Here is a 27,109-nt window from a genome sequence, read left to right as displayed (position 1 = left end):
CACCAGGGCGTTTGTTTCTTTCTTCTCTCGGCTGTGCAGTGCAGACCCTTTTGGAACTGAGCTATTTCCTTTTGCTGTGGAACATCGAGCAGAAGGGAGGGCGAGATTTCCTGATTTCAGCTCCACCCCGAAACTACTTTACACGATCCCGGTGAGTTCTCAGGGGCAAGCGCACACTTTCCATATGGTCGCTAGCACTATAACTAACGGGGCTAACTATCTCATCCACTCGGTCGAATAGAGAATTTACGGCTTTCCATTTCGGCTACGGGCCGGGCGAAAGCGCACCTGGGGAAAAGTTCCGGGCCCGGAGTTTTATCCGTAGCGCTGGCAAGCGAAGGCTTTGGCAAGAAGCAGCAGCAGCAGTTGGATGGTGATAGTGAAACGTTGAAAATTTATCCATCTGCAGCCAAAATAGACTCGTTCAGGTGGGGCAGACGCAACCCCCGAGACAGGCTTGGGGCTAAGGGGATTCCTGCCTGGAAAGCAATTTCCAATGCAAAACTTGTAAATTATTATTTCAAATTATTATAGCCAACCGCACATACCCACTCCGACCCACACACACACAGACCTTGTAGCCTTTTCAGTACGGTTGGTTGGCATTCCGAAAAGGAGTAACTTAAAGATGGTGCATTCTTCGGAATGTGCACAGCGCTCTCGTTTGGCTGGGAAATATTTTAAAGCCAAATAGGTGCAATGATGCATTTTAACCGCTCGGCGGAGAGGTTCACCTGCCCACCGCCTGATTCGTCTACCGCCACTATTCGCCGGTGGGAAGGTGTGTGTGTGTATATTTGTATCTAGTTAAGCGGAATTGTTCAGGGGCATTGGTTGCTTCGGTTTTCGGAACCATCGTGAGCCGATTTTCGCTGCATCGCATCGCTTCTAGCTTACTGCGGAAGAAACAAGGAAACTTTTGCCCGGCGGAGGTGGTGGAATGGTGGAAATAGGAAAGTAAGGTACGGCGAAAAACTTGCTCTCTAGTTTGTTTGGGGCGATCGAGCGATGTTCAGTTCCCGCGACCCGATACGCTCCCTTCGGCAAGTTCCCTCCACAATGATGGTTGTGGTTTGAAAGGGGGTAAAACCAGCAAAGGATGTATTGGATTCGAAATGGGATGAAAATGGGATGGCGATAAGGAGGGAGGGATGGGACGAATATGTAGAGAAAAAAAAAGTTAAGGATTTATGGAAAACCTGTTGGGTTAAGGATTTGAGGTAAATTTCGAAACAGATTCCGTGCGGGAAAGAAAGTTGTTCCTTTTGCAAACGAACTCACACCAACACACACACATACACACACACACACGCATACACAGTTCCCACTAGCCTATTCGAGCATAACTTGTCCATGGGGCATGGCTTTTGGTTGAAGCGCAGGTGAGGCGAAGACCACGGCGAAGAAGGCGCAGGGAGTGACTAAAAACTTTACCGTTAACCAGTTAGCCGAACTGGCCGTGGCCAATCCCGGGGCTTAGAAGCGAGTCTTTTGCGTTTGATTGCTTTTCGAAGGAGCACACGGTGTGTGTGTGTGCATGTGGCGGGAATGAAGGTACGATAATTTGATTGGAAAATCAATTGGGCGATACAGCGCTTGGAGTTTTTCGGGCGCCTGTGGTGTGCGGGCAGGGGCTACGGTTGGATGCGCGTCTGGCACCGTTTGTTGGAAGGTGTTAGTATACGTTCGATATGAAAATGTTACATTGAAGTGTTCGGATGTGTGTGTTTGTGTGGGAAGTATGTAGGCGGCACAGATGATGGATAGAAGTAATTTAATACTTTTGTGGAAAAATGGAAAAATGGGGAGCCCACACAGCACACAGTGGTTCAACATTGTTTCGAAAAATTGGCGCTTTGCTTTGAATTGAAATCATGACAGGCTGTTGTTGTTGATTTGCTGACATAGTAATGATGCAGTTGAGGGTTTCTAGCGGCTTACAACACATTGTGGTATTTTTCTAGTTAAATAAATTGAGTATTGTGTTTCTGTCAGTCAGTAACACATTAAAGCTCTTTGCTGGAATTACGAAATGAGAATGAATTAAATGGAAATTTACCATATTAAAAAAAACTTCATATTTTTTAGAGTATGAAACTCAAATTAATTTGTTCAATCCATAAACCATAATTACTATTTTGACAAGGAATAAGCAGATATTCAAAAAAATTGATGTGTATTGTAAAATAATGATTTCTGGAAGAATGAAAAACAATACACAAGTATTTGCAATGTAAATGTAACAGAACGAATCATCACGAAAAATGAACTGAAAACGAAACAAATGATTAAAAGTAGAGTAGAAAACAAGACATAAAATAAAGTAGAGTGAGCAAAAGTTAAAAAATCTAAAGTAAAATGGTACAAAATTAACTAAATTGATAGAATAATCAATAAAACCGAAGATTAAAGGGTTTGATATTACCAGGTATCAAAAAAAAAGAATAAATGTGAGTTGGAATTTAAAGAAGACAAGAAAAGGAGATGAAAATGATAACAAAGGAAGGACCAGAAAAAAAGAGTTTTAAAATGTAGTAGATAAACCAAAAGATAAATCTAATGCTCATTGCGCGAAATAAATAAAAAAACGTAACTAGCATCTAATATTTGTATAAAAAGAAAGATTGCTGATATTATTTGAAAAAATATTCATTGCCAAGCAATGCATCTTCCCAGCCTATCTATCCATCCTGCCTTGAAAAAGCACCATGCAGCTGGTCCACTATCGAGGGCACGGCTCATGCAAAAACAGTACAAAGCTATAAGCTTCCTCTAATAATAAAACCAGCAAAAAATATCTTAACGCTGCGAGTGTTTGTTAAAACACAACTCCTTCATTAGAGTAAACAACGCTTAAACGCCCCATTAATAAAGCAGGGCAAAACTGGTCAAATCGAATTAGTAGACAGCTAAACCCTACCCGCGTGAGGTGTTGAAAAGCGCAATCATTTATATAACGCCCGTGCGTGCATTTGATTGGCATGAAATTGGTGCGGCAGTTGTCCAGTTAGCACAGCACAAGGTGACCTAATAAACGGTTTAAATACGGTACAAATCGTGCGGCCTACGGGGCCCTAGGGGCCATTATAAAAGTGAGTGGTCATTGGTCATTAAAGAAGCAAAAGAAACACACCAAGGCTCGCGTGATGAATCGCACCCGTTTGATTTGGTTAGTCGGGTCAATAAACAAATTAGACGCGGGTGCGTGTTGATGACCGAAACCGGTAATGCTAATACTTCCTGATCGTAAACTTTTACGACTCTCGGCTCCCTCGGGGCATCCGAGAAAACGTGTCCAATGAAACAGTTTAGCATTTCAAGAAGGGTTATTTTAGTTTGATTTTTGACAAAGAAAACTGTGGAATATCTTGATAAAAGTTGCGCTTAAATTTATATTTCTCTCTTTCTCTTGTTCTTCGTATGATCCTGCAGGAGCTGGGAGCAGTGTGACGAGGCACAGGACTATCTGAGCATTTACGACGGCGCGGCACCGGAAGCACCGACCATTGGGCGCATTTGCGGCGGAGACGTCCTGCCGGATATCGTGTCGAGCGGTCCGGAGATGCGTGTCGAGTTCCACACGTCCCCGTACGATGTGCCGTTCCATCCGAATCCGGTCACCTTCCTGCCCGGCTTCGAGCTGGAAGTGCACGTAAGCAAGCAATTGTTTGTCGGTTTGTCGAACGGTCGATTAACCTGTCTGTGGTTACATTTCCCGTTTGCTCCTGAAGGTGCTGTACGTCAACTCCAACTCTCAGTCGTACATCCGGCAGCCGGGCCGGTGCGAGTTCATTGTCAGTGCGTTCGAGAGTCAAACGGGGGAGCTGGAGAGTCCGCAGCACACGCTACCGCCGGAAAGCTCCTGCCTGTACCACTTCCAGGGCCGACGGCACGAAACCGTGTGGGTTTCCTTTATCAAGTACCACTCGGCCATCGATCCGACCGGGTTCGAGTCACCGGCCGAGTGCGTGACACAGCTACGCATCTGGGACGGGCGATGGTCAGTGACTTCGCGTCCTTACGGTAAGTTTGAATTCGTCGAAGGCTCTCCTCTTAGGGGAGGGATGTTGAGGTGTGGATATTTATTGTAGTATTTTTAGGCGCACCACCGGAGTACCAGCGCAATGCGAGCTTGATCGAGCAGATCTGTCGCGAGGAGGTGCCGAGACTTTGCTCCCGTTCGTTGGTAGCGAAGGGGAGTCGGCCATGCTCAACGCAAGGTAAGGTATTTGGGTTGAGACATTCTTGGGAATGGGAGTTAACTTGTGTTTACTATCTTTTGTGATGAATCATAGACTCTTTAGTGTTAAGTTTTGTGATTTTTGATTCTAAATTTCGAAAATTTATGAAATCTAATAGATTTCAATAATAAATAAAATGACTTAATCTAGATTCATGGCTATTGAAAGAGTCATAACTGTGTACAAAAGCTTGACTTATTAAAGATTTATAACTCTTCAAATGTATCTGATAAAAAGATTTTTTAAAAGATCATGATTATTTCAACATTCTCGCTCATTTAGAGATGATGTCTCTCCAGAGACTTTGTAGATATCCCTAACTCTTGAAAAACTCATGAATGTTTAAAGATTCATGACTCTATAGAGACTCTCTAGAAATTCATTGTATTTTTGGAGATGTATGACACTTATGAGCTATACGAGATGTACGACGACCTCACTGTCGTACAGCGAATCCAGCTCGCCAGGCTCCGGTGGGCTGACCATGTTGTACGCATGGAAACGAACGACCCAGCTCGTAAAGTCTTTTTACGCCGTCCGCAAGGACAGAGGAGGCGTGGTAGGCCCAAATTGAGGTGGCAAGATGGCGTGGAGGCGTCCGCCATTAAGGCCGGGATAACGGACTGGCAGACGAAGGCGCGAAACCGTGAGCGGTTTCGGACACTCCTGAGGCAGGCCAAGACCGTAAAGCGGTTGTAGCGTCTGATAATAAATAATAAATAAATGACACTTTTGAGATTAATATCAACAATTAAAAGAGTTATTGAGATACATGACACTTTCTGATAACATGATTGTGTAGAGTCTTGTAATTTTTTAAAGATTCATAACTCTTCAAACATTTATATCGCTGAAGAAATTAATAAACATCAAGCAATCATTTCTATTCATAAAGACTCTTGACTGTTCATAAACTAAAGACTCTTCAGAAATTTAATACTAAATAGAAATTAATGGATTTTTGGAGATTATTTACATTCTAAATGTTCATAACTTTTTAACTCTTCAGAATGTTTGAAAGCAGGAGAGTTAAGATATTAACGAATATTTACATATAAGTGATTCCCCAAACAGTTATAACTCTTTCGAGAACCTCAAATTGAATGCGCAGGCTAAATACTAATAATTCATTAATTGATAATTCATTCACTGTAATATTAACCATTCGCATTTTGCATTCTACCTGCAGAGAGCTATCTGTCGACGGGCTCCGACCTAACGATCGAGTATCGGCCCAGCCCAATCGGTACGGCACGGCTTTACGGGCCAGCGTCCGCGTTCAAGCTACGCTACGAGTTTGTGGACAATTCACTCGGTGGAGCTCCTCTGGAGCCACTCGTAGCTCCATCCGCCATGCCAGAACCGGCCGCACTCGTACAGTTCCACCCGAAGTCGTGCGATCGTGTCTTTCGCTCTTCCTCCGCGTCGCGCGGCATCTTCCGATCGCCCTCGAACGTGTTCATGTACGGTCGGGGAGGTTCGCCGAACATTTCCTGCATTATTCGGTTCGAAGCGAGCGGCGGTGAGAGTGTCAGGTGAGTAACTGGAGCTCTTAATATCTGCAGTTCGTAATCACGAATGTCTTAATGAGAGTATTTCTTCCTCTTCTTTCAGGTTAACGATCACACGGGCACGCTTTGGAGGTAGATCTTGTCAGAATTTGCAAAACCGTTCGGGTCGTTGGCACTGCAACCATCACGGTGGTCCTGTATCAGACCTGCGCATCAGTGAGGTACCGTGGACGGATGTATCGCCCCTACCGCGTGACTGTCTGTGTTCGGACGTGTCCGGCTCGATTACGCTCGCCCCACTAGCGGCCAGCATTGTGGAGGTGAAGTTCACCACCCTGCAGATGGAAGTGGATCAGGACTTCCGAGACTTTTACTTCGAGGGACGGTACGAGTTCGCACGCGACGGATGCGAAACCGATTGGTCCGAGCGGCGTCTTCGGGGACGTAGCGGCGATGCCTACCTGAAGCCGACGCCATGTCCTGCTCTGATACAACCCTGGCTGCTGGAGCCCGAAACGGATAGTAGCTACCTGGTGCTGAAGCTAAAAGGCTTCTGGATGCCACCGTTGCTGCAATCGGCACCGCCCTGTCCAACGGACGCCCGCATCACGGTCTACTCCACGAACAATCCGAAGAACTCGCGCGATCTTTGCCCCTCCGGGCCGGACGTGGTGGCGTTTTCGGATGGTTGGGATCGAGCGTACGAGTTCAGCGCGATGGAGATCTCCAAGAGTCTCATCATTGAGTTTAAGAGCCCTCGTCGACCGCCGCTCGAGCTGATCGAGTACAAGTTCTCGTGGATGGAGATCTTCCCGGCGCACGACTGTCCGCATCGCTGCCAGGAGCTGCAGGCCTGCATCCCGGCGGAGCTGTGGTGCGATGGAAAGGTGCACTGTCCCTCCGGACAGGACGAAAGCCCTACGGAGTGCGATCTACGGTTGCCCCTATCGCCACTGCACGTTGGTCTAGCGGCGGCTACGCTCACGCTAGTCCTGTCGCTAGCCGCCGGCCTGACGGCCTGTGCACGACGCAAACGGGGTGAAAAGAAGCACCTGCAAGCGGTCCACCTGGATACGGCTGGGCGGGGTGTCGGGTATGGGCCACCGCTTCCGCACCACGCAGGGGCAGGCTATCCGCACGCCAACCATCACCTGTCGTCGAGCCATGCCCTGACGCCCCTCTACCTGGACCCGTCGAAGGACAGTTTCTGTTGACAGGAGCTGGAGACTTCGGTGTAGCCAATGCCGAAGTCGTCGCAGGACTTTTACTACTTCGCGTTCAACGCCGGCACCAACACGAGCAGCTGTTGAGTGGTCGGAGATGCTGAACGGTCGCGAGGTGCACACAAGCCCGGTGGCGTTACCGATCGCGATACTTCGAGCGAACGTACTTCAAGCCAAGGTGATATTTGACGCACACGTAGAGCAAATAGAACGTGTGCGTATTTAAAATCCCCCTTTATCCGCACCCTCCCGGTTAGTAGGAAAAGGAATTGTTTTAGCAATAGCAACATAGCGTGCTCGATGTAGCATTTAACCCGACTACGTCGTGGCACGGCGAGCGGCATATAGCACACAGATACACAAACACAGGTTGGTTTTTAATTGTGACAATCAGTTGAGACAGTTGACAATTCTACTCCCCCCTCCCTTCCTAGGAGAAGCTAGCTTGTCATGGGACTGGAGGCGAGCAGGCGCAACAATACCCCCGCGTGCGGAAGTGAAGCAAGAAAAGGATTTGAATGTTGTACATTTGGAAATTACTAGTAACTAAAATGGTTGTGATGGCCAGTGTAAGAAATTAAACACACACGGAAAGCGTGCTAAAACGCTATTTAGAAAGGGAATTAAACGTTTTAATTTTCCTTTTTGCTTTAACTGCAGTAGGCCTATTTCAATGGTTTTTATGAAGTTAGTTTTTTTTAATTCTGCCAATGACAATGAAAAGTGTTGTTTTTCGTAATATTTTATCTCATTTGAAATAAATTAACAAAAATTATGAAAAGCAGGACTTTATTTAAAGAAGAGCTCCAGTTGATTTCACAGCAATGCAAAGAGGGATATGTCGCCTTTTAAGTGTAGCTTCAGAAAAGAACAAACTCTATATCGCAGACTAGTGTTAGCATACATCATATTCCACTGTACATAGAAGCTATACGAATGAGTTGCTGCCCTTCTAGCTTCGTTTGCTTTTAATGGTTTGATTTGAGTATGCAAAACTACCTACACCATTGTACAAAGAGATAATACTTTTATGAAAATGATATTTTTTGTGTTTAACTATCTCTATCTTTGCGAGACGCAAATGAAGAAAACAACCAGAACATAAAACAAACCCGATTGCATAATAAGAAATACACTCACAGAAATAGGGCCACAAATGTGGTACAAACTGATACATTGAAACTAAACATACAGAAACACGCCACAGAAAAAAAAAACTCCCCATAAAATGCAAACCTTTTCTCAAATCGTCAAATGATAATGTGATTCTCAGTAGTTAAGCAAGGAAGCAAGAAAAAAAAAACAGATAAAGAAAGAAGAGGAAAAGGAAGACACACAAGAAGAAGATTAATATACAAATAACGCTCACACTATAGATAATGAATTAGAAAAGAAGAGAAAGCTAAGATAAGCAGATTTGTATAAAGAAATACTAATAGAACTACTAAAAAACAGAAGAAAAATAAAAAAAGTCTTAACGTGTCTCACGGTCAGTGAAAGGAAGAAAAAGAAACAAAACCAAAAATTCACAATCAATGGACAACCTGAATGCAGACACTATTCCATAACTTTCTCTTTTATTTTCTATTTTGTCTAAAAAAAATCTGTACAGAATGTGCGAGAGGAGAACGCAAACGAACGACTAGTACGTAGTGAATAATTCTAAAACATGGAAGTGAAACCGCACTATACGAGACACACAATCCGAGCGTAACGTACGATTATACGCATTATACAGGAAGCGTGTTAAAAACCAAACCCCCTCGAGCGGTTGTGAACCTTGATGGCGGAGGAAGTGGGCGGTGGAATTAGCTCCTTCGTACCATGCCCTCCGGCTGTGAAACGGATCTCTTCCATCGTCGAAATTAAAGCGAAACAAGCGGCTGAAATTGTGTAGAAGTAAACGTGCGGGCGTTTGTTGGACTAATTATTCGCTAGCCTGTGTGTAAGGAGGAAGCGAAGCGATTACTTGTTAATATTCACTTCCACTGTAGGAGTACAGTATTTGTAAAAAAGTACCGTGTTTTAGGAAGTAATCGTAAAGCGGCCACATCGCGCCTGGTGGAAAGAAAATGAACTATAATAATAGAAGAAAAAGTACTGTGAGCTGGAGTTGAGGGATTTCGGCGACGGACAAGCTCTAGGAATAACGAAACTGATTGTTTTTTTCGCCCATAAATGCGCAACTCCCTGCAAATGATGTTACCAATGTTCAATGATCCCTGCTTTTAACGAACGAACGTCCCCTTCTGTGCATTCGCCGTGTGCTAGCTAGTAAGTGTCCGCGAAGGACGATATCTCTGCACTGCAGCTAGGATCGGATAGCGGTGTGTTGTGCAGTATAGGGAAAACAATATAATTCTTTAAATGACAAACTACACACACACCCTTCCCCACACTGTGCTGATTCTGTAACAGAAATAGCTAAGGGATGTAAATAGGTAGCACTTGCGTGAAGGTGGTCGAAGAGAGTGGCGTACGAGATGAGAAGAAGTTGAATTGTGGTGGGAAACGAAGATGAACGGGGAGCAATGTGTGACATGTAGGTGTATAAGTATACCTAAATTTCCATGAAGGCGATGACTTTCACGGGCAATGAAATCGGTCTAGCGATCAATAAAGTATCAGATACTTCCTAACGGCACACGTCTGCTGGAATGAAATATTGTGTTTTAGTAAGATTGTTTTATTAGAAGATATGGAAAGAAAAAAAACAATATATTTTATTATAACTTGAGAAATTTTGAGGTACCGCATATGAATCGAATTTCGGACAGCTTCAAATTCCGGACATTCATCATGGTTTTATTTAATTTCTTTATATTTTTACAATGGCTACATCGTTTTTCAATTTTATATAATTGCCATGATGTGCTAGAATATATTTAAAATGTGTCTGACCCCTAATAGGCCCTGATGCCGCAGTAAATAAATATTTTCTGTCGGTCAGTTCACCACCAGATGCGTTCTTAGTAGGTGTGCTAAAAACCGACATCAGCGTTATTTCTTCGAAAACTACTTTTGGTGGCGTTCAAGTGCATTAAAATACATTGTAATCCAATGTGGAAGTATTTATCAACGTGAAAATAACTTTGTTCAATCATATTGTGCTCTGAATTTAATTCAATCACGTATTTAATTCTGTCCGGAAAACGAAGCAAAACTTTTATCTTGTTTTTAATTCCGGGCAGCCAAACTAAATTGTGACTTGTTGTTAAAAACATTTTTTTTAGTCTGTTATAATAACAAGAACACAACGATATTTGAAGATGTTTGTGACAAACGGTTTGATGGCCTTACGGAAAAGCCCGTCAATTCATGTAGCAGTTCTTCGGTTATAAGCATCTACGAGTACAAAAGCTAAACAGCATCCAAACCCCGTTGTTTTTAAGACCGTCGATCTGTCGGTCTAGATGAACTCCTTTATTCAGAATCGGAGGTTTGGAACTTTAAACAAATTAAAAACTAAAAAAGCGTAAGTTTGATTTCGAACATTATAAACGAAATTTTAAAGCTGGCCGAAATTTGAATAAAAACGTTCGTAATAAGAGTAATATTATTTCAATTCTTAGTTTTTCTCAAATGTAGAAGGTTTTCTTAAGTAAAGAGCTATACAGATGTTTGATCAATTCAAATAAAATTAGTTAAAAACTATTCAATGTCAAAAATGCCTAAAGGGTACGAAATTCGAAGTAATACAGCATTACGTTTTTAAATCGTAAAAAGTAAGTATTCGAGATCCGATGTACCAACTATGGCTTGAAGAGCTGTAGGTATGAAATATTTCAGGAAGATTTTAGTACTTGTACGTAGAGCCGCATTTTTTAAGTAAATAAATAAAAGAAAGAATTTTTGTATTTTCATCTGAAAAAAAAAAAAAAATATAATGTATCCTCATGAACAAAAACGGGTAAAATTCAGAAAAAATGAAATTGTTTATTAATTTGACACCCCTGAACTAGCACATGTACTAAAAGGAATGTTTTCAGGGTTGGTTGGAAGATATCAACTTATTTTCAAACGCTGGGTGGGTGTCTCGGATAAACGATAAATGGTTTTAGAACTTTATAAAATAGTAAAATAGGTAGTGCTAAAAACTGGTAAATTGTTTTTATGTTTGCGTGGTTGACTGATGGAAAATAAGTTGTTTTTTTTTTAAATATAGGTGTTTTTCGTTTATTTACGCAAACAATACAGCTCCCTAATGTTTGATGCCTTCCACATTTTAATGTCCCTTGCTTTCATGCCTTTTGAAGTACACAGACACTTAAATCGGGCACAGAGCACACAGGTCGTTTGTCATAATCTCATCCTGAGTAGATTTTGATTGAGTAGGACCACTGTTAGCGTAAGGCAATTGAGCTGCAGTTATTGCGTACCTTTATTGCAACTTATATGCTTAACTGCCAAAGGGCTTCGGTTTGACAATAACATAAAAGGATCAAACCCATCTGAAAGCTGCGATATGGCTGTATCGTGTTACTTCCTCAATTACTTTCACCATTTTGGGACAAATATTTGCAGTCAGTGAGCGTGCATGGAATAAAGCACCCTGCACAAAATAAGCTATAAAGATGGTGAAAACCATCAAAGTATTGAATGTGAATCAATTAAAACCACCCGTGCTGAAAACTATTAGATAATAGTACAATAAATAAGGTAAAGTGCTCCCGAAAATAGAGTGTGTGATGGTAAAACTTTTTCAATCACAATGCAAGCAAGTACAATAAAGGAAGAGCAATTAACCAAACTGTGACGATGAAAGTGAATTAAAAAGAAAATCAATTCAATTGTCAAGCAAAGCACATTCCATGCGGAAACTCAATAAAAGTTGGCTAAAATGTTGGCTGTATAGCTTCGTTTCGTTCGAATCATGCCGCAATTGTAACAAAGCTATAACCGTGTACCGATATTGGAAGTATGCGTAGGATGAAGAAATAAAATCATATTGCGAAAAACAGCATTACCGTGTTGCTTTCTGGAATACGGAGCACAACTAGCGCAGCAGTATTACGAGCATGGCGAGAGCAAAGATGATACTCCGCTACGAATTCTCAACCCAGTAGCAAACGTATCCCCGTAACATACAGGTAACAGCTGCAAACGTTGCCAGATTATATGCATGGAACGGTCTTCGGTTCACGTGTGTTCTGTACTGCCTGCTGGTCTTGCCGTCTCATCCTCCCGCCTCGGGGGCAGTTCGAGTTCGCTTATGGAGACACGTGGATGTATGTGAGGATGACCGTAAGATGAAGATATTCCACCGAAAGCTCGTAGCAGTAAGATTGTAGCGTAGCAGATGCTAGGGCAATATGCCGGCACTGTACGGGATATATTGGCGTTGTACTGTTTCTGCAAATGCTCAATATCGAATGGGGAAAATAGCTCCGAAATAGCAATACGCAAATCCTTGGGATCGGGCAGGATAAACATGTTTTTTGTTACCTTCGCACGAGTGGCCAAGCAAAGAGCAATACGATGTACCATCAATACAACCAAATTGATGAAGATTGCTCAAAATTTGAGCCAAAGCACAGGTTGATTGTATGGCAATTATCCAAAATCAAGCACAACAGCAGACCCGATTTTAGCCGAAGGTTTTCGAAAGAATTTGTCTTACTACTACCGGGGCCAAGCATACGCTGGACAGTTCTAAGGGCCAGTAAGTCAACCACAGAGAACGAAGTCCGGCAGGATTTATGGATACACTGGGGATGGGTCCACCATTAAGCCGGTGCAATGTTTTCGTCAGTTTTAGCCGGACTAGTCGCTTAACTTGGGAAGTTAGCAGGATGAAGCTGATGAAGTGGTGGGAAAATTTATGCCCTGTTCTCAGTCGAATGCATTTTTAAGAGCTCACACAGAGAAACAGTCATGCACAGAGCCTTTGCCGGAAGGTAGGATGCTATGCTGGGATTCGCTACATGGACACAAGAATGTTGCAGAGAGCATGGGGTTTCTTTGGAGCGGGCCTCGACTTACTGGAGGGCTGCTTTCTTTGCTTCACACAGGGATAGTTGGTGTGTTGGTGTGGAGTGTACGGTAAGTTCAATGATACGATTTTAAACTTTGTAGTGAGGAAAAACGGAAGTATAAATGTGTCTAGACCAGGCTTAGGGAGTGTGCAATGAAAGCACCAAAATGAATTCAAATTTTTTTGTCAATGTTCAAGGAAGAGCCACCACATAAAATGTGAAACCGAGCGAAGGACTATCCATATTATTAGAATATTAAGAATATTAATATAATGTTTTGACATGTTCCTAATTTACAGCCATTATTTATTCAACTTATTTTCATTTACTGAATTCCATATCTACCATCAACGCTAAATAACGAAATAATTTTAAAAAAATTGAAGAAAAATAAAATCAGAGAGATAATAAAAATGGTTCAAGAACCTCAAGCATGATAGAAGATGATAATTGAAAGTAAATAACGTATGACGTGTCTCAGCTGACAGAGGATCACGTGGACGAAGCGAACGAGATGGCCAAGAGTCAATCGGGAGCATCAGTAAATTAATAACTGAATCGGTAGCGTTGGGCAAAACAAAAAATACAAAAATGCTACACGTGGGGCAAAATGGGCAGTTACCCTTGGGGCAAAATGAACAGATAATTTTGACACGCTGACGCTTGGTGAGGCTATGGTGTTGTATTTGTCCCCACAATAAGGCTTACATCACAGTTGCAGCATAAAATCACAGTTTGCAGAATTGTTATTCTCTATGGTCAAAGCAGGCCACATTTTAGCACCTAGTTCATTGGAGATTCTATAAGCACGTGTTTAGTTTTTTTTTCTGTGATATGATTGTCAGTATGCATCTTTACCTGCTGACATCTTTTTATGCGGTTTGTGCTTGTTTCGTACATGAAACAATGACACAGCTATTTGTTTATTTGTTTATGTGTATATGTTAAGTGGTTGGCCATCATTGGCCTTATCACTGATCTTATAAACTATGCTTATAATAACATAAAGCATCACGGTACAATGTAACATCTGCACGACATAAATAACACAGAGTATCACAGCAAGACATACAGGGTAACATTAGGAATTCCAGTCAATAGAGTCATTGTGTGCATTAAATCGGATAGCCATCGCAGTCAAAGGTTCATTATCGCTATATGCACGTCTAGTTTGGTCAACTCTTAGTAGCCTAAAGTTTCTTAAAATACGAGCAGGTACGTGGAAATTAACTCTAGCTAAAAGGTCCGGTGAATCTATCTCTCCTAGGATAATTTTGCTCATAAATATGATTTACGCCGTTTCGCGACGAGTAGTATAAGGCTCTAGTCCAAAGATTAATCACCGGGTGTGATAACTAGGTCTTACTGCCATATTCAAAAAATACAAAGCGTTTCAGAAAAAAATACACCATGGAACAACTACAATACGTACAAGTTCAATGGTCGTAATGATACGTAAAAGTAATGAAATTTGAAATAAGGGAACGCGGGGCAAAATGGGCATGTGGGCCAAAATGGGCAGCGTATTGATGTAATTTTTGCCACTTCGAAAATAAGCTGAAACCAGTGTCACAGGGATGCGTTGAAGTTTTACGTGGTAAATTTTTAAAGATATGATATTGCTATACACTTTGCCTGGAGAAAGCAAGGCAATTGAATGCGTATTTTTACTAACATAACAAAAAATACAAAAATGCTACACGTGGGGCAAAATGGGCAGTTACCCTTGGGGCAAAATGAACAGATAATTTTGACACACTGACGCTTGGTGAGGCTATGGTGTTGTATTTGTCCCCACAATAATGGTAACCGGCACATTTTCAAAAGATTCGATTTTGTAGATTTAACCGTGTAAAAAATTTTGATAACATATTTTTGGAAGAATTTTAAGAGCTTTCCTGAACAGCAAAACACAAGATAGAGCGGGAATACATTTCACGAACCGTGCGCAAAAGCATAGACCATTGCATAAGCACAGTTGTTGTGACCCATATTGCCCCAGTGTTTTGACGTTTCACAGTTTGTTTACATATGCCCATTTTGCCCCAGGGCTATGCCCATTTTACCCCGCGTGTCAAAAAGGCTTCCCGCAAAACATCAACTTTTATTTTACACTGATTTCATGATGTTAAGTTGTTTTCAGGTTATGTGGCAATTTTAATCCATAGATAAATGGTGGAGACACGTAATAGTGTAAGAATAATTTGTGTTTTGTGGTATATTCAAAGGAATATTCGTAAACTGCTTAACATGCCCATTTTGCCCCGCTTTCACCTACATTACTCTTCGCTTGAAAAGATAATTTACATTGCGTTTTTTAATAATATTTTTTTAAGTCATTGAAAAGGCGTTAAAATTTGAATGTTAAAGGGCAGCGGTGAGGTGGACTTTTGAAATAATGGACCAAAGGTAATGGGTAAATTATAAAAAGCTGTCGGCCAGTTAGTTTGATCTAAATTTATTATTTATTTAATTTATATTTTTATTAATATATCAAGAAATATGATTGGAAAACCAAAATTAAAGATGTTTAAATATTTAAAAAAAAATGTAAGAATAGTAGGGTAGTTAGATCTCGGTTGCTGCTGAAAGCGCACGCTAGCCACAATATAATTTTTTTGGACGCAAAATTGGCTTCGTGGAGGTAAATTGGAGGTAACTTTGTACAAGCAAAATGATCGTATCGATGGAACATGTCATGATAAATCAGCATTGTTTCAAAAAAGCCATTTGAAGCCTTGCACTTAAATACCGTTTGGGCAGTTTTCAACTCAATACAGCCATAGCCTAAAACGGTTTCAATCGTTCAGGAATGATGAAAGAATAATTTGCCTTACTTCATCAACTTCCAAAAGCCTAGAACATGTCCCTAACTTACGAAAACTCTTGAAGAACTCCTGCAATAATTAGTTTGACAATCTATATTACGAAAATCAATGTTGGAAGAGTACGACCAAGGACTGTGTATGAACGGGGTCAGGTATTAGCCAAAATCGGTTTGGCCATCTTGGATGCCTTTTGACAGCAAAAAGCCCTAGAAAACTCATCAAACCCAAAAACCATTGTTATTAAAAGAGGCATCAATACATTTGATGAAACATTCAATAACCAATTTACAATTTTCTTGTGACCACCAGACCGATTTATCATTTTTATCACAATTAAAATTTGAATCGAAAAGAGCTCTTAGATGTCAAACTGCCTGTAACGAACTTTTGGCTACTTGTCAAATCGTTCCACATTACTTGACCTAGTTCCTACACAGTCCTTGAGTACGACAGTATGACATGTTATGCCAAAAGATGTTCAGTAATTGTTAAACAAATAGTTTCTTCCCGTCTTTCAAAATTAGTCAAATTCACTTGAGGGCCAGATTTAATGTTATAGCGGACCGCATTTGGCGCGCGTTCCGAGCTTTGCCTTCTTCTTCGGTTTTGCGTCTTCTCAAAAGAATTCCCAAATACCATCATTGATTGCCATAGAATTTCACAAAACAAACGAATGATTTCTTTCTTCCAGAGACTAACATGTGAACGTGAGCTAGTTTAGATGTTTTCTGTGTCTTACAAATCCATGTGCCACCTCTACACTAACCAACCAGCACATCAATGCTCGTACGTTTATCCGTCAAACAGAGTCAACCAATCAGCAGTTTTCAATTCAATCCATTTGCACCGAACCATCTGTTGAGCAGTGTCCTTCGGATTGGAACTGTTTACGCGTATCGTAACAACCATTGTTACCCTACCGGGTACAAATGCGAACACATAAACACAATAAGACAAATCACAAATTCATGAAGGCATCTCGTCCACACTAGCTCGCGCGCCGCTGTATTATTCAAAACGGTGGGGCAAAACGGTTCGGTCCCCATTTGTGCTGCAGTGCTCCTGCGATAAAATTTGGCATTTTTGTCCCCAACACGACAAACATTCAAGCGTCCATGTAACGGTGTGCAGTGCGCTGCACCGATGGTGCATAGAAATGCATAAATGATGTCATTGTGGCAGTTTGAACAGTTGAGCACTGCATTTTAGATGCAGTACCGGTAGCATCTAAAATTAAAAACCCCCAACATAGCAACATGCCCGCCCGCCCATTCATGGCGCGAGCCATCCTTTCGAGCTAGGTCGTTGCGAGCTTATTGGCACACTATTGCGACTCCGACCGACAGACGGTCCCGCACGAATTGTACGATCTGCAATTGACATGTAAATAAACAACGGAATTTATCTATCCGAAGCTTGCTATCGGCCACGCGGTATCGGTGTGCGGAAGATGTCGCTTGTCAGATGTCACTATGAAGATTCAAATTACCGCGCATTTGGGCACGGTTGCATGCCGGGAATGATGCGGCGACGTTTCCTAATGGAACGATGCACTATCCAAACATTAGTTTCCAGTAGTTTGCATTGGCCGGCATGTGTGTGTGCATGTTTTTGGCTCGGACGATGAAAGTACAGAAGAGTCTCGTTTGAACGAGATTGAATCGGGTGTGGTTTTGCGATAAAATGTTAATATTTTTTATGCCTTTTTGTAATAAATGATTGGATATTGAAATGATAGGAGCTGGCATAACTAAATGTCCATAAATGTTTAACATATGTTTAATGAACAAAACATAACCGCCTTACTCGGGTTGTATCTGTTTGCAATCGAACCGGCTTGTTTATAGTAGGATCAGTGGCAGTGTTCGGGGATGTCAAACCTGCAAGAGCAGTGCTTTTCTGAAAACAAATGGTGAGCTCGTAGCACGTGCCGTTGTCTGTGCCTAACTTTTATGGATATTTTTTTTTTCTAGACGATTTCATTAATCATATTTTTTCGTTTAAGTTTAAATTTTAATTAAAAACTAACAAAACAAACAAACAATTTTCTTCTATATTTCACTATGCTAAACACTGGTATGACCGGTCGCGTGGTACAGTCGTCAACTCGTACCACTTAACAACATTCCCGTCATGTGTTCTAGCTTCGAATGGACCGTGCTTCCATACGTAAGACTGACTATTCTGCTAAGGGTTATCAAAAAGTTACTGATAAGCCCAGCCCACCAGCGGAACATGCAGACCTAAACCGACAACAGTTGTTGTGTCAAAGAAGAAAAAGAAACACTTTTATGATAGGATTGAATAGCAAATTAGAGAAACATTTGAACACTTTAATGCCTTTCGAATTTTGAGGCTTGGTATAAGCCAAAAAAAGCAACAATTGCAGTTTTGATAAAAATAGTCTCTAAAATAATTAATTAATTATTTTAACCTTTACAAAACCATAACGGGCTACATAATTCGGCTTTCGAGGGCCGCATGAGTCGTAGTTTGGAGACCCCCGCTCTAGACTACTCTCTTCTCTGTTTCTTTAAGTTGTCAGTAACCAAGCCAGGAACAAAAATGGTCAACTAATTCGAAGCAGTAATAATTCTATCTAAATAATGAACAACGGCATTGAGGCAATTAGGTCTTTAATTTTAGGTAAGGCAATCAATTTTCACTTCTTCTCCTTTTCTGATACTTCTTCTTCTACGATACTAAATTCTAAAAGATTGAATAGCTCTAAAATTATTAAAGAACAATAACTCTCCTGAAAATCACCATGCTATTCTCACTTTTACTCATAGTGTTCCGAAATTTTAAAATATATCGGTCTGATTTCTTTGCAGAAACATAGCTGAAGAGTGTCCTCACCGATGCGTGAAGAAAGTTTTCCGATAAGTGATCTAGAGAACTGTACAGGGAGCACAAAGTCAGATAATAGGTGAAAATATGAGGTGTGTGAATTTAGGCGGCAGCCACTGTAAATATTTGTGCCATAGTTCATGTTTAGTCGACGTCAACAAATCGATACGGAGCTTTCCGATAGGTCAAGTTGAACGAGATAACCAAAAAAAAGAGCTTGATTTTGATTCTATATCAAGTTATTAAGGTTTACCAGAAGTAAAGCAAAATTTACGAAAGTTTGACAGTACTGCTCTGCATAGCCGTACACTGCATTGCATCCTTTTGCAAAGAGTATATGGCTATACCGTGGGACCCATATGAAGCAGGTGTTGTACGCCACACAGTTCGATTTGGTGATAGTCGCGTTTGCAAACCCGTATGCTGGACGGTGTGAAATACGATGGCCAAAAAATAATTAATTGCAGCAAGAAATGTGCAACAAAACAAGCGTTGCCATTATCATCAAAGCCAAATGTGATGCTGCAATTTGTCTTTACCCATGTAATTTGTAACAACTTCAGGCATAATATTTAAATAATCATCCTATTTTGACCATCGGCAGCAATCTCGCTGGTTGATGTATCTCGCTCTTCCAATAAACGGCACTGCTATGATAGCGGATGAGCGACAATTGCTCTGATGAAAATGTCAGCTTAGCATGCAGAGCCCCGTTTTTCCGGCTACGGACGCCGCAACATCTATGCATGCGTGTAGCTGTGTGTGATGGACAAAGAGTGAAACGAGAACAGAAAATCCTGCCACATAGACCGAGCCCGGCATAACGACGACAACGACGACGACATCGCTTGGCTGGCCAGCGCGAGCAAAAAGTGTGATTTGTTTGATTATAATTTTTCCCCCTGTTCGATTTCATGTTTGCTTTTAATTTTAACATAACGAACATGTCGAACACTGCGGCAGTTGTTGCTAGTGCCGGTGGTAGCGTTCGCCACGTCAGCCCGTTTGCGAACGCTTTCGCGTCGCTCTTTTCGCGTGACGAGCGCAACGAGATAGAATTGCACGATGGGAACGGTACGGATGGGCGTATTGTAAGAAATGGGAAAAGTTAGATTGGTTATGCATGGAAAGTAGGGTTGCGTTGTAGTCGGCAAGTAAGCTAAATGAAAGCAAAGATTTTCCCTGCCTTTTCGGTATCGGCTCGTGTGGTAATTTAAGGCGAAAAATTATAAAATAATCATTTAAGACAGCTTTTTCCAGCCAAAGACACAAACTTTGGTTTATTGTATGAACGACATCGACCCGAACGGTTGAATTGAAGGGAAGAAATATTATGAACTACTTCATTTGTAACGAGCCACGATCATGATGGCAGAGATATGGCAAATGATTTTAATTAAATCCAATCCGGTGCTCAAGGTGTACCTTTCAGGTCGGTATTTGCGGCAAGTGATACGGTTACCGTGCACCGGAAGTGATTCGTTTTTAATGGAGATGATTTAATGTCGAGCTTATGGGGAAGCCAGATGTGGCCAGAATAAAAGGCATAAAGGCTTTACAGCTCTGGTAGTTTTGAGATGTCTTGTGGCATTTGTTTATGCTAGTCGTTTGGCGTTCCGAACTCCGAGCTTTTTTAGTCAAGAAGAGTGCAGAGTTCACTAAAAATATGTTTTTAGGTTTTAAAAAGGTTTCCGTTTGTTGTCCGAGCGCATCATGACTCAGCAATAACTAAAGAGAATTTCATTATTTAATTTTCACCCTTCGGGTGTTGGTAGTCAACTTACGACAAAATAAAAACAAAGGAAATTATTGCAGTCCCGTTCGGTAGAGACTTATAGTGCCAACCAAACATTGAAGAGCGAGAAATTCAATATTGGTATAAACGTTTCATGCTATTTTGAGCTTGTGTTTCTATGTATTTAGGTAAGCATCAATGTAAGCATCTTTATTATGTATTAGTAAGCATCATTATTATGTATATTTTCCAAAACGCCCGCCATGAAATGTTTGCTTCGTGCTGGAGTGCCGAAACAGTCAATCATCGTTTTTATAGCAAACAAGAGTGTTATTGTGAAGCCGGCTTTATTCGTACGCGTATTGCTACCAATCGCAACGCTGTTATGATTAATGCTGCAGCCGTAGGGAATCCCCAAGATAAGCACAAGCACAGTCCTGATCGTAGAGCGGCTTTTAGCTGTGTGTTCTATCAGTAGCGCGTACTATGGGCATATTCTGGAGAGGAAATGCACTACTATATTTAAACAATATGAATCGATCGTCTTTTATCAGTTCATTAAGCGTGTGATGGTGAGTGTGAGTTGCAATGATCACTTAGCTGTGGGAATTTCTCGTGATAAGCCCGGCTGTTGGGTCCAGGAGATCGCGATTCGTACAGCGCCTTTAGTTCTGCTTTCGGTCTGCTACAAGTAAGACGTACATTTCATGCGCCATCCTCTCGTCATCATGCCGTGGTACGTGCGAATGCTGTTGGTGATAAGCTTGCTGGGGTCCAGTTGGGGGTAGGTGTGTCACAGATTGATTGGTGCAATCGTGGTTTAGTGGTGTGCTAGTGTGGCCTTGGTGTGACGCGTTTCGATTTTTCAGGGTGCTGGTGGTAGGTCCGAAATTTGTACGATCCAACCAAGAGTATGCGTTGGTGATTAGCAACTTCAACTCGGGATCGAGCAAAGTTAACTTGATGCTGCATATGGAAGGGTTCAGCAAGAATCAAACCAGCGTCTTTGCCATCCGAAAGCCGGTCGATGTGCGGCGTTTTATGAGCCGTATCGTGAGCTTTGATGTAAGGTTTGGGTGTTTGGTGTACTGTTATTGAGAGTGTTATTTCCAACTAACGCTGGTGTCTCTTTTCCCAGATTCCGAACATTGCCTCGCCGGTTGATATAAAGCTGACTATGGTTGGACAGCGAGGCTTCAGCTTTCACGAGGAAGAGCATCTTGTGCATCGTAGCAAATCGATATCGGGACTGATACAGATCGATAAGCCCGTCTTTAGGCCGGGTGATTTGGTGAAGTTTCGTGCGATCGTGCTCGATACGGAGCTGAAGCCTCCGGCGAGAATCAAATCGGTAAACGTGACGATTCAGGATCCTCATCAAAATAAAATCCGTGGGTGGCCAGTGGCCAAGCTGTACGCTGGAGTGTTCGAGAACGATCTGCAGCTAGCGCCTGCTCCATTGCTCGGGGTGTGGAACATCACGGTGCAGGTGGGAGAAGAGCAGCTCGTTTTCAAGACGTTTGAGGTGAAAGAGTACGTGTTGACGTCTTACGATGTGCAAGTCATGCCATCGGTGATTCCACTGGTGGAGCATCAAACTCTGAATCTGACAATCGTGGCGAATTATCACTTTGGTAAGCCCGTGCAGGGAGTGGCTAAAGTTGAGCTGTACTTGGTGGACGATACGCTAGATCAGAAGAAAGAACTTACTATGTATGGAATGGGACAGGTGGAGTTAAGATTCAACGAGCTGCTGGAATTGTACGAAGATCAACAGGATGTGCGAGTGAAGCTTACCTTTACGGAGCAGCACACGAGTAAGTTTAATGTGCTGAGAAATGTGAATGATTGTTGAAATTAACATGCAGGCTTTTTTGCTCTAGATCGAACTGTGGTGAAGGAACAGGCAATCACCGTGTACAAGCATCCGTATCGAGCACAGTTGACAAAGGAGAGCCCACAGTTCCGTCCGGGGACTCCTTTCAAGTGTACGCTAACGCTAATCTATCACGATGGCAGACCCGCTGGACACGTTCCCTTCTTTGTAAATGTCGAAGGAGAAGATGTAGATCATCAGCAGACGTACACAACCGGGCGCGATGGTACTATCAAGCTTCTGATGCGTCCAACAGAGTTAACCGAAACAATCGATATAACTGTGAGTAAAGAGAAGATGCTTTCGACATAAACCTTCATTCACTTGCTCACACCTTTAACAGGTTTCCGAAGATAATAGTGAGTTCACGTACACCGAGCGAATAGAGAAGGTCCACGCAGATACGAATGTCTTTCTAAAGCTCGAACTGAAATCACCGTAAGTAACCAAAGCAGAAGGAACCAGCATTGAGAAGATTCTTGACATCCCATCTCATCTTTCTTCACTGTCCCTCAGCATAAAGCTTGGCAAACTGATACGCCTCATGGTTACGTGCAATGAGCGGATGACATTTTTCATCTACTACGTGATATCCAAGGGTAATATAGTGGACGCGGGCTTCGTGCGTCCAAACCGGCAGACAAAGTTCATGTTTCAGCTCACTGCATCGGAAAAAATGATACCGAAAGCGCACATTTTCGTAGCCACCGTGTCGCAGGACGTTGTGGTTTGGGACTCGCTCGAGATCGATTTGAAACAGTTTAGCAATCATGTAAGGAGCGTCGTTTTTTTCATTCCATCGTAGATTGTATCGTTTGTCGGATAACTCATCCTGTTCTTTGTCCCTTTTTTGAGCAGCTGGACATAATCATTGATGAGAAGGAATTAAAGCCAGGGCAGGAAATAGAGCTACTGCTGAAGGGACGGCCCAGTGCGTACGTTGGGCTTGCCGCATACGATAAGGGTTTGCTGGCGTACTCCAAACAGCACGATCTATTTTGGGAAGATGTAATGCAGGTGTTTGACACCTTTCACGCAACGGATCAGAATGAGTTTGATGTGTTTAATGTAATGATTTCGTTTTCTTCTCCCATACAACAGTTCTTTTTGTTCCGATATTAAATAATACATGTATCGCTGTTTTCCATGCCATAACATATCTTCGCTTCTAGAGTATGGGACTGTTTGCAAGATTGTCGGGAGGTAACAGGATAGGAGCCATCCCCACAACTACTGAGCGCTTCGGTAGCGCAGCTTCCCGGCCAATTTCTAGGCTGGTTGCTTATAGGACAAACTTCCTGGAATCGTGGCTGTGGCAAAATGTGTCCATCGGACGTACAGGGAGTCGCACAGTGCACGAAGTTCTACCGGACACGACCACCTCCTGGTATCTGACGGGCTTCTCGATCGATCCCGTGTACGGGTTGGGTATCATCAAGAAGCCGATCCAGTTCACAACAGTCCAACCGTTCTACATCGTCGACAGCTTGCCATATTCGATCAAGCGAGGCGAAGCGGCCGTGTTGCAGTTTACGCTGTTCAACAACCTTGGAGCGGAGTATATAGCCGATGTGACGCTGTACAATGTGGCCAACCAGACCGAGTTCATCGAACGTCCAGATAAGGGTGAGTGTGGTTTATATCAATCACATTGGCTTGAACACTTCAACATTTATTTAATGTCCAGATCTCAGCTACACCAAATCCGTGAGCGTTCCTCCAAAAGTTGGCGTACCGATCTCATTTGGTGTAAAGGCCCGCAAACTCGGCGAGATGGTGGTTCGCATTAAGGCCTCCATTATGACGGGCAAGGAAACGGACGCAATGGAGAAGGTGATACGAGTGATGCCCGAAAACATAATGTTCGAGAAAACTGAAACACGTTTCTTCAGTATGGAGGAATACGGAAAGCAGGAGTTAACCATATCATTGGACATTCCCAAAAATATCAGCACAGTACAAATAGAGTGTCGCATATCTTGTAAGTAGAGCTATCGCCATGCTCTAACATCGGAAACTCAGTTTGTATTTTACGTTCCAACTGTTTCTTGTTCCAGCAAACCTACTCTCGCCGGTCATTCACAATCTGGACAGTCTGCTCGATGTGCCCAGTGCATCGGGTGCACCGAGCATGATCAACTTCATCCCTCCGCTGGTGGTGCTCGACTACCTCAAAGCAGTCAGCTCGACCACAACGCACCTGATCGAGAAGGCGACTGGGTTGCTGAGAAACGGGTACCAGCTGGAGCTGAAGTACCGGCAGCGCGACGGTTCGTTCGGCAACTGGCGAGACTCCAAAGGCAGCGTGTTCGTAACCGCGCTGGTGGGAACATCGTTAGAAGCAGCGTCCAAGCACATTACCGAGGTGGATTTAACATTGGTCGATCGGCTGTTCGAGTGGCTTGCTGCGAAACAGCACAGCTCGGGCCGGTTCGATGAAGAGCAACCGATCACGTACCACAGCTTGCAAGGTGGTTCGCGTAATGGTATTGCCCTTACGTCGTTTGTGCTGATTGCATTCTTGCAAAACACGAAAGCTTCCGCACAGCATCGGAGCATTATAGAAAAGGGCATCCAGTACGTTGCAAATCAACTGGAAAGCATTGCGGATGTATACGACCTCTCACTGGCAACGTATGCCTTAATGCTTGCTGATCATCGTCAGAAATCTTCCGCACTGAACAAGCTAATTGAACTGGGAATCGCTACCAACGAGACGAGGTACTGGCCGCGACATACCGCATCGATCGAAACGACCGCATACGCTTTGCTGAGCTTGGTGCACGCCAAACGGTACGCGGACGGTCTCATGGTAATGCACTGGTTAGTAAACCAACAATCCGCCACTGGAAGCTTTCCCCGTACCCAGGATACGTTTGTGGGGATAAGGGCACTCGCCGCGCTATCTGAGGCCATTGCACCACAGAAGAACGATTACACCGCGATTGTACTGCACGGTAAAGCGCGTAAGGTGTACAAAGTGGCAGCATCGGAGGCGGACCAGGAATATCGCGACGAGCTGCCGGGGGACAGTAAACTGGTGCGTTTCAGCGCAAATGGCCGGGGGTTCGGGATGTTCACGGTCGCTTTTCAGTACGGGATCGATGTGAGAAATATAGAGCATGGGTTTAGCTTGCGGTTGGTGGATCAGTTTAGCAATGAGGCGTATACGCTACAGCTGCAAGTGTGCACCAGTTTCAGCCCGCAGCTAATGCACACACGCTCTAACTTGGCTCTGGTGGAGGTCAATTTTCCTAGCGGATATGTCGTCAGTAGGAAGTCCTTAGTGGATGAGACGAGAAGGAACCCATTTAAGGTAAGATGCGTAGGTTGTAGTCGGTAGAAAAAAACGCCCTTTCTAATGACACTATTGTCCTGGTAGGATGTGGAGGTACGATATGGCCAAACCTCGTTGGTGATATACTACGAGACACTTGGGCCGGAAGAGAACTGCTTCTCCGTGACTGCTAACCGACTGTTTAGGGTAGCATTTCACCGCCAGGCGTACGTTATGGTACACGATACGTACGATGAAAGTAAGTAAAATGATTAATACTGTACTCTTTGGCTTCTATTCAATGTATGTACCCTTGATTTTGCAGAGTTCAGAGCCATAAAGTTTTATCAGGTGCCTCATGACGGTGCAGATATCCAGAGCTACCTCGACTGAGAAAGGTTTGTTTAGTACGAACTTATGCCATTCCAGCAGCAGTAAATAAAAAGAACACAATTACAGTTAAGAAAGCTTGTAGTGAGCTTTCTTTTATTTCATGAGAAAATGTTTGAAAGATGTTGAGAAATTATTTTTCAAAAGACATACGGCATTCACTCTGGCGTCATCGCACCGCATCTTTGCGGCCAAAAAATACGGCCCTGGATAGCCTACACTAACGGCTTACTGAATGTAAAACTATATAAATAATCATTTTTTTTATCAAAGCGAGATTGAAACTTTCTCCCTGTAGCTCAAGTAAACGTCAAAATGGCCCTCATAAACGATATTTGCGAAGCAATGCGGCCCTCGGACTGAAATCAATGGAGACTCCTGGTTGCTATTAAATTGTAACGCCCGCTATACCGCTCTTATATTCTACCGCTTATACCGCGATATTTTTCCTTTGCATGTGGAGTATGGAAATGTGGAACAATATGGGCATGCTAAGCAGTTAAGTGAATACTTTCTTCAACTTGTCAATTGACACAATAATTTTTACATTACTATATGCCTTTACTGTTTATCTATGAATTATAATTGTTACAAGGTTTCAGAAATTTAATGTTCAGATGGTGGTAACGACGAGAACACAATTATCACTATTAAAATTTCAACACAGGTAGTCCCCGAGATACGCGATCCCTCTTACACGCGGTTTTCTAAACTTGACAGTTCTTTGAGCAAATAAATTGTACTAATTTGACAATTCAATTGTTAAACGCAAAATAAATTCTCTTCTGGACAAACTAATTCTTTAAGACCGTTTAAAATGTTTTCATGCAGTAAGAATAATTTTTATTATAAGCTAAAATTTATCGAAAATAGCTAATACGCAGATAAGCTCCAAATTACAATATTACTCGCTTTGCTTGCATTACAAAATTATTCCTAATTATAGCCGCCATCCTAGCATCGGACACCGATCATGGGCCAGGGAAGTACAACTTGCAATTACAACAAGAGTAACATCCACAAACTACAACAAAATTGTAAATGTTTTACACGATGCCAAGCCTTCGCGCAGTGTGCAAATATCAACAAAATGCATGATGTTGATACGACATCGACCGCGTGTTATCGGACAGGGAACAGAAATATTTGCAAACATGAAACTGACTTGACAACATGATCAAATACCCAAAATATCCGGCAGAT

General features: G+C 42.5%; 2 protein-coding genes across 4 annotated transcripts in view; both read left to right on the top strand.

Annotated features, from left to right (window-relative positions):
- LOC1275861 (uncharacterized) overlaps window positions 1–7,922 on the top strand; it is a 312,032-nt gene extending 304,110 nt beyond the window's left edge. For 2 of the 3 annotated variants that reach the window (XM_061657778.1, XM_061657779.1), the window contains 5 exons: window positions 3,433–3,652; window positions 3,732–4,023; window positions 4,101–4,220; window positions 5,431–5,776; window positions 5,856–7,922. In XM_061657778.1, coding sequence (XP_061513762.1) covers window positions 3,433–3,652; window positions 3,732–4,023; window positions 4,101–4,220; window positions 5,431–5,776; window positions 5,856–6,966 — 2,089 coding nt within the window. In that variant the 3' untranslated portion in view covers window positions 6,967–7,922. The remainder of the gene's footprint in view (window positions 1–3,432; window positions 3,653–3,731; window positions 4,024–4,100; window positions 4,221–5,430; window positions 5,777–5,855) is intronic. The other variant, XR_009766089.1, reaches the window with a different exon arrangement.
- Window positions 7,923–20,801: 12,879 nt separating this feature from the next.
- Window positions 20,802–26,704, top strand: LOC1275865 (thioester-containing protein 1 allele S3-like). Its single transcript, XM_315149.6, has 12 exons — window positions 20,802–21,147; window positions 21,233–21,428; window positions 21,502–22,180; window positions 22,247–22,521; window positions 22,583–22,677; window positions 22,756–23,011; window positions 23,098–23,307; window positions 23,412–23,865; window positions 23,927–24,220; window positions 24,297–25,555; window positions 25,622–25,775; window positions 25,842–26,704. The coding sequence occupies exons 1-12, from the start codon at window positions 21,071–21,073 to the stop codon at window positions 25,907–25,909; spliced, it is 4,017 nt and encodes a 1,338-aa protein (XP_315149.6). The 5' UTR covers window positions 20,802–21,070; the 3' UTR covers window positions 25,910–26,704.
- The last annotated feature ends 405 nt before the right edge of the window (window positions 26,705–27,109 follow it).

This window comes from Anopheles gambiae, chromosome 3, assembly GCF_943734735.2.
Source record: "Anopheles gambiae chromosome 3, idAnoGambNW_F1_1, whole genome shotgun sequence".
NCBI lineage: Eukaryota > Metazoa > Arthropoda > Insecta > Diptera > Culicidae > Anopheles > Anopheles gambiae.
This window is presented reverse-complemented; position numbering and strand designations above follow the sequence as displayed.

What these genes read in the sequence shown, in the direction of transcription:
- LOC1275865 (XM_315149.6), top strand. Translation starts at nt 21,071, where the DNA reads ATGCGCCATCCTCTCGTCATCATGCCGTGGTACGTGCGAATGCTGTTG. An exon ending in ATGAGTTTGATGTGTTTAAT is followed by an intron (nt 23,308 to 23,411) that starts GTAATGATTTCG and finishes CTTCGCTTCTAG; the next exon opens with AGTATGGGACTGTTTGCAAG. An exon ending in CATCGAACGTCCAGATAAGG is followed by an intron (nt 23,866 to 23,926) that starts GTGAGTGTGGTT and finishes TTTAATGTCCAG; the next exon opens with ATCTCAGCTACACCAAATCC.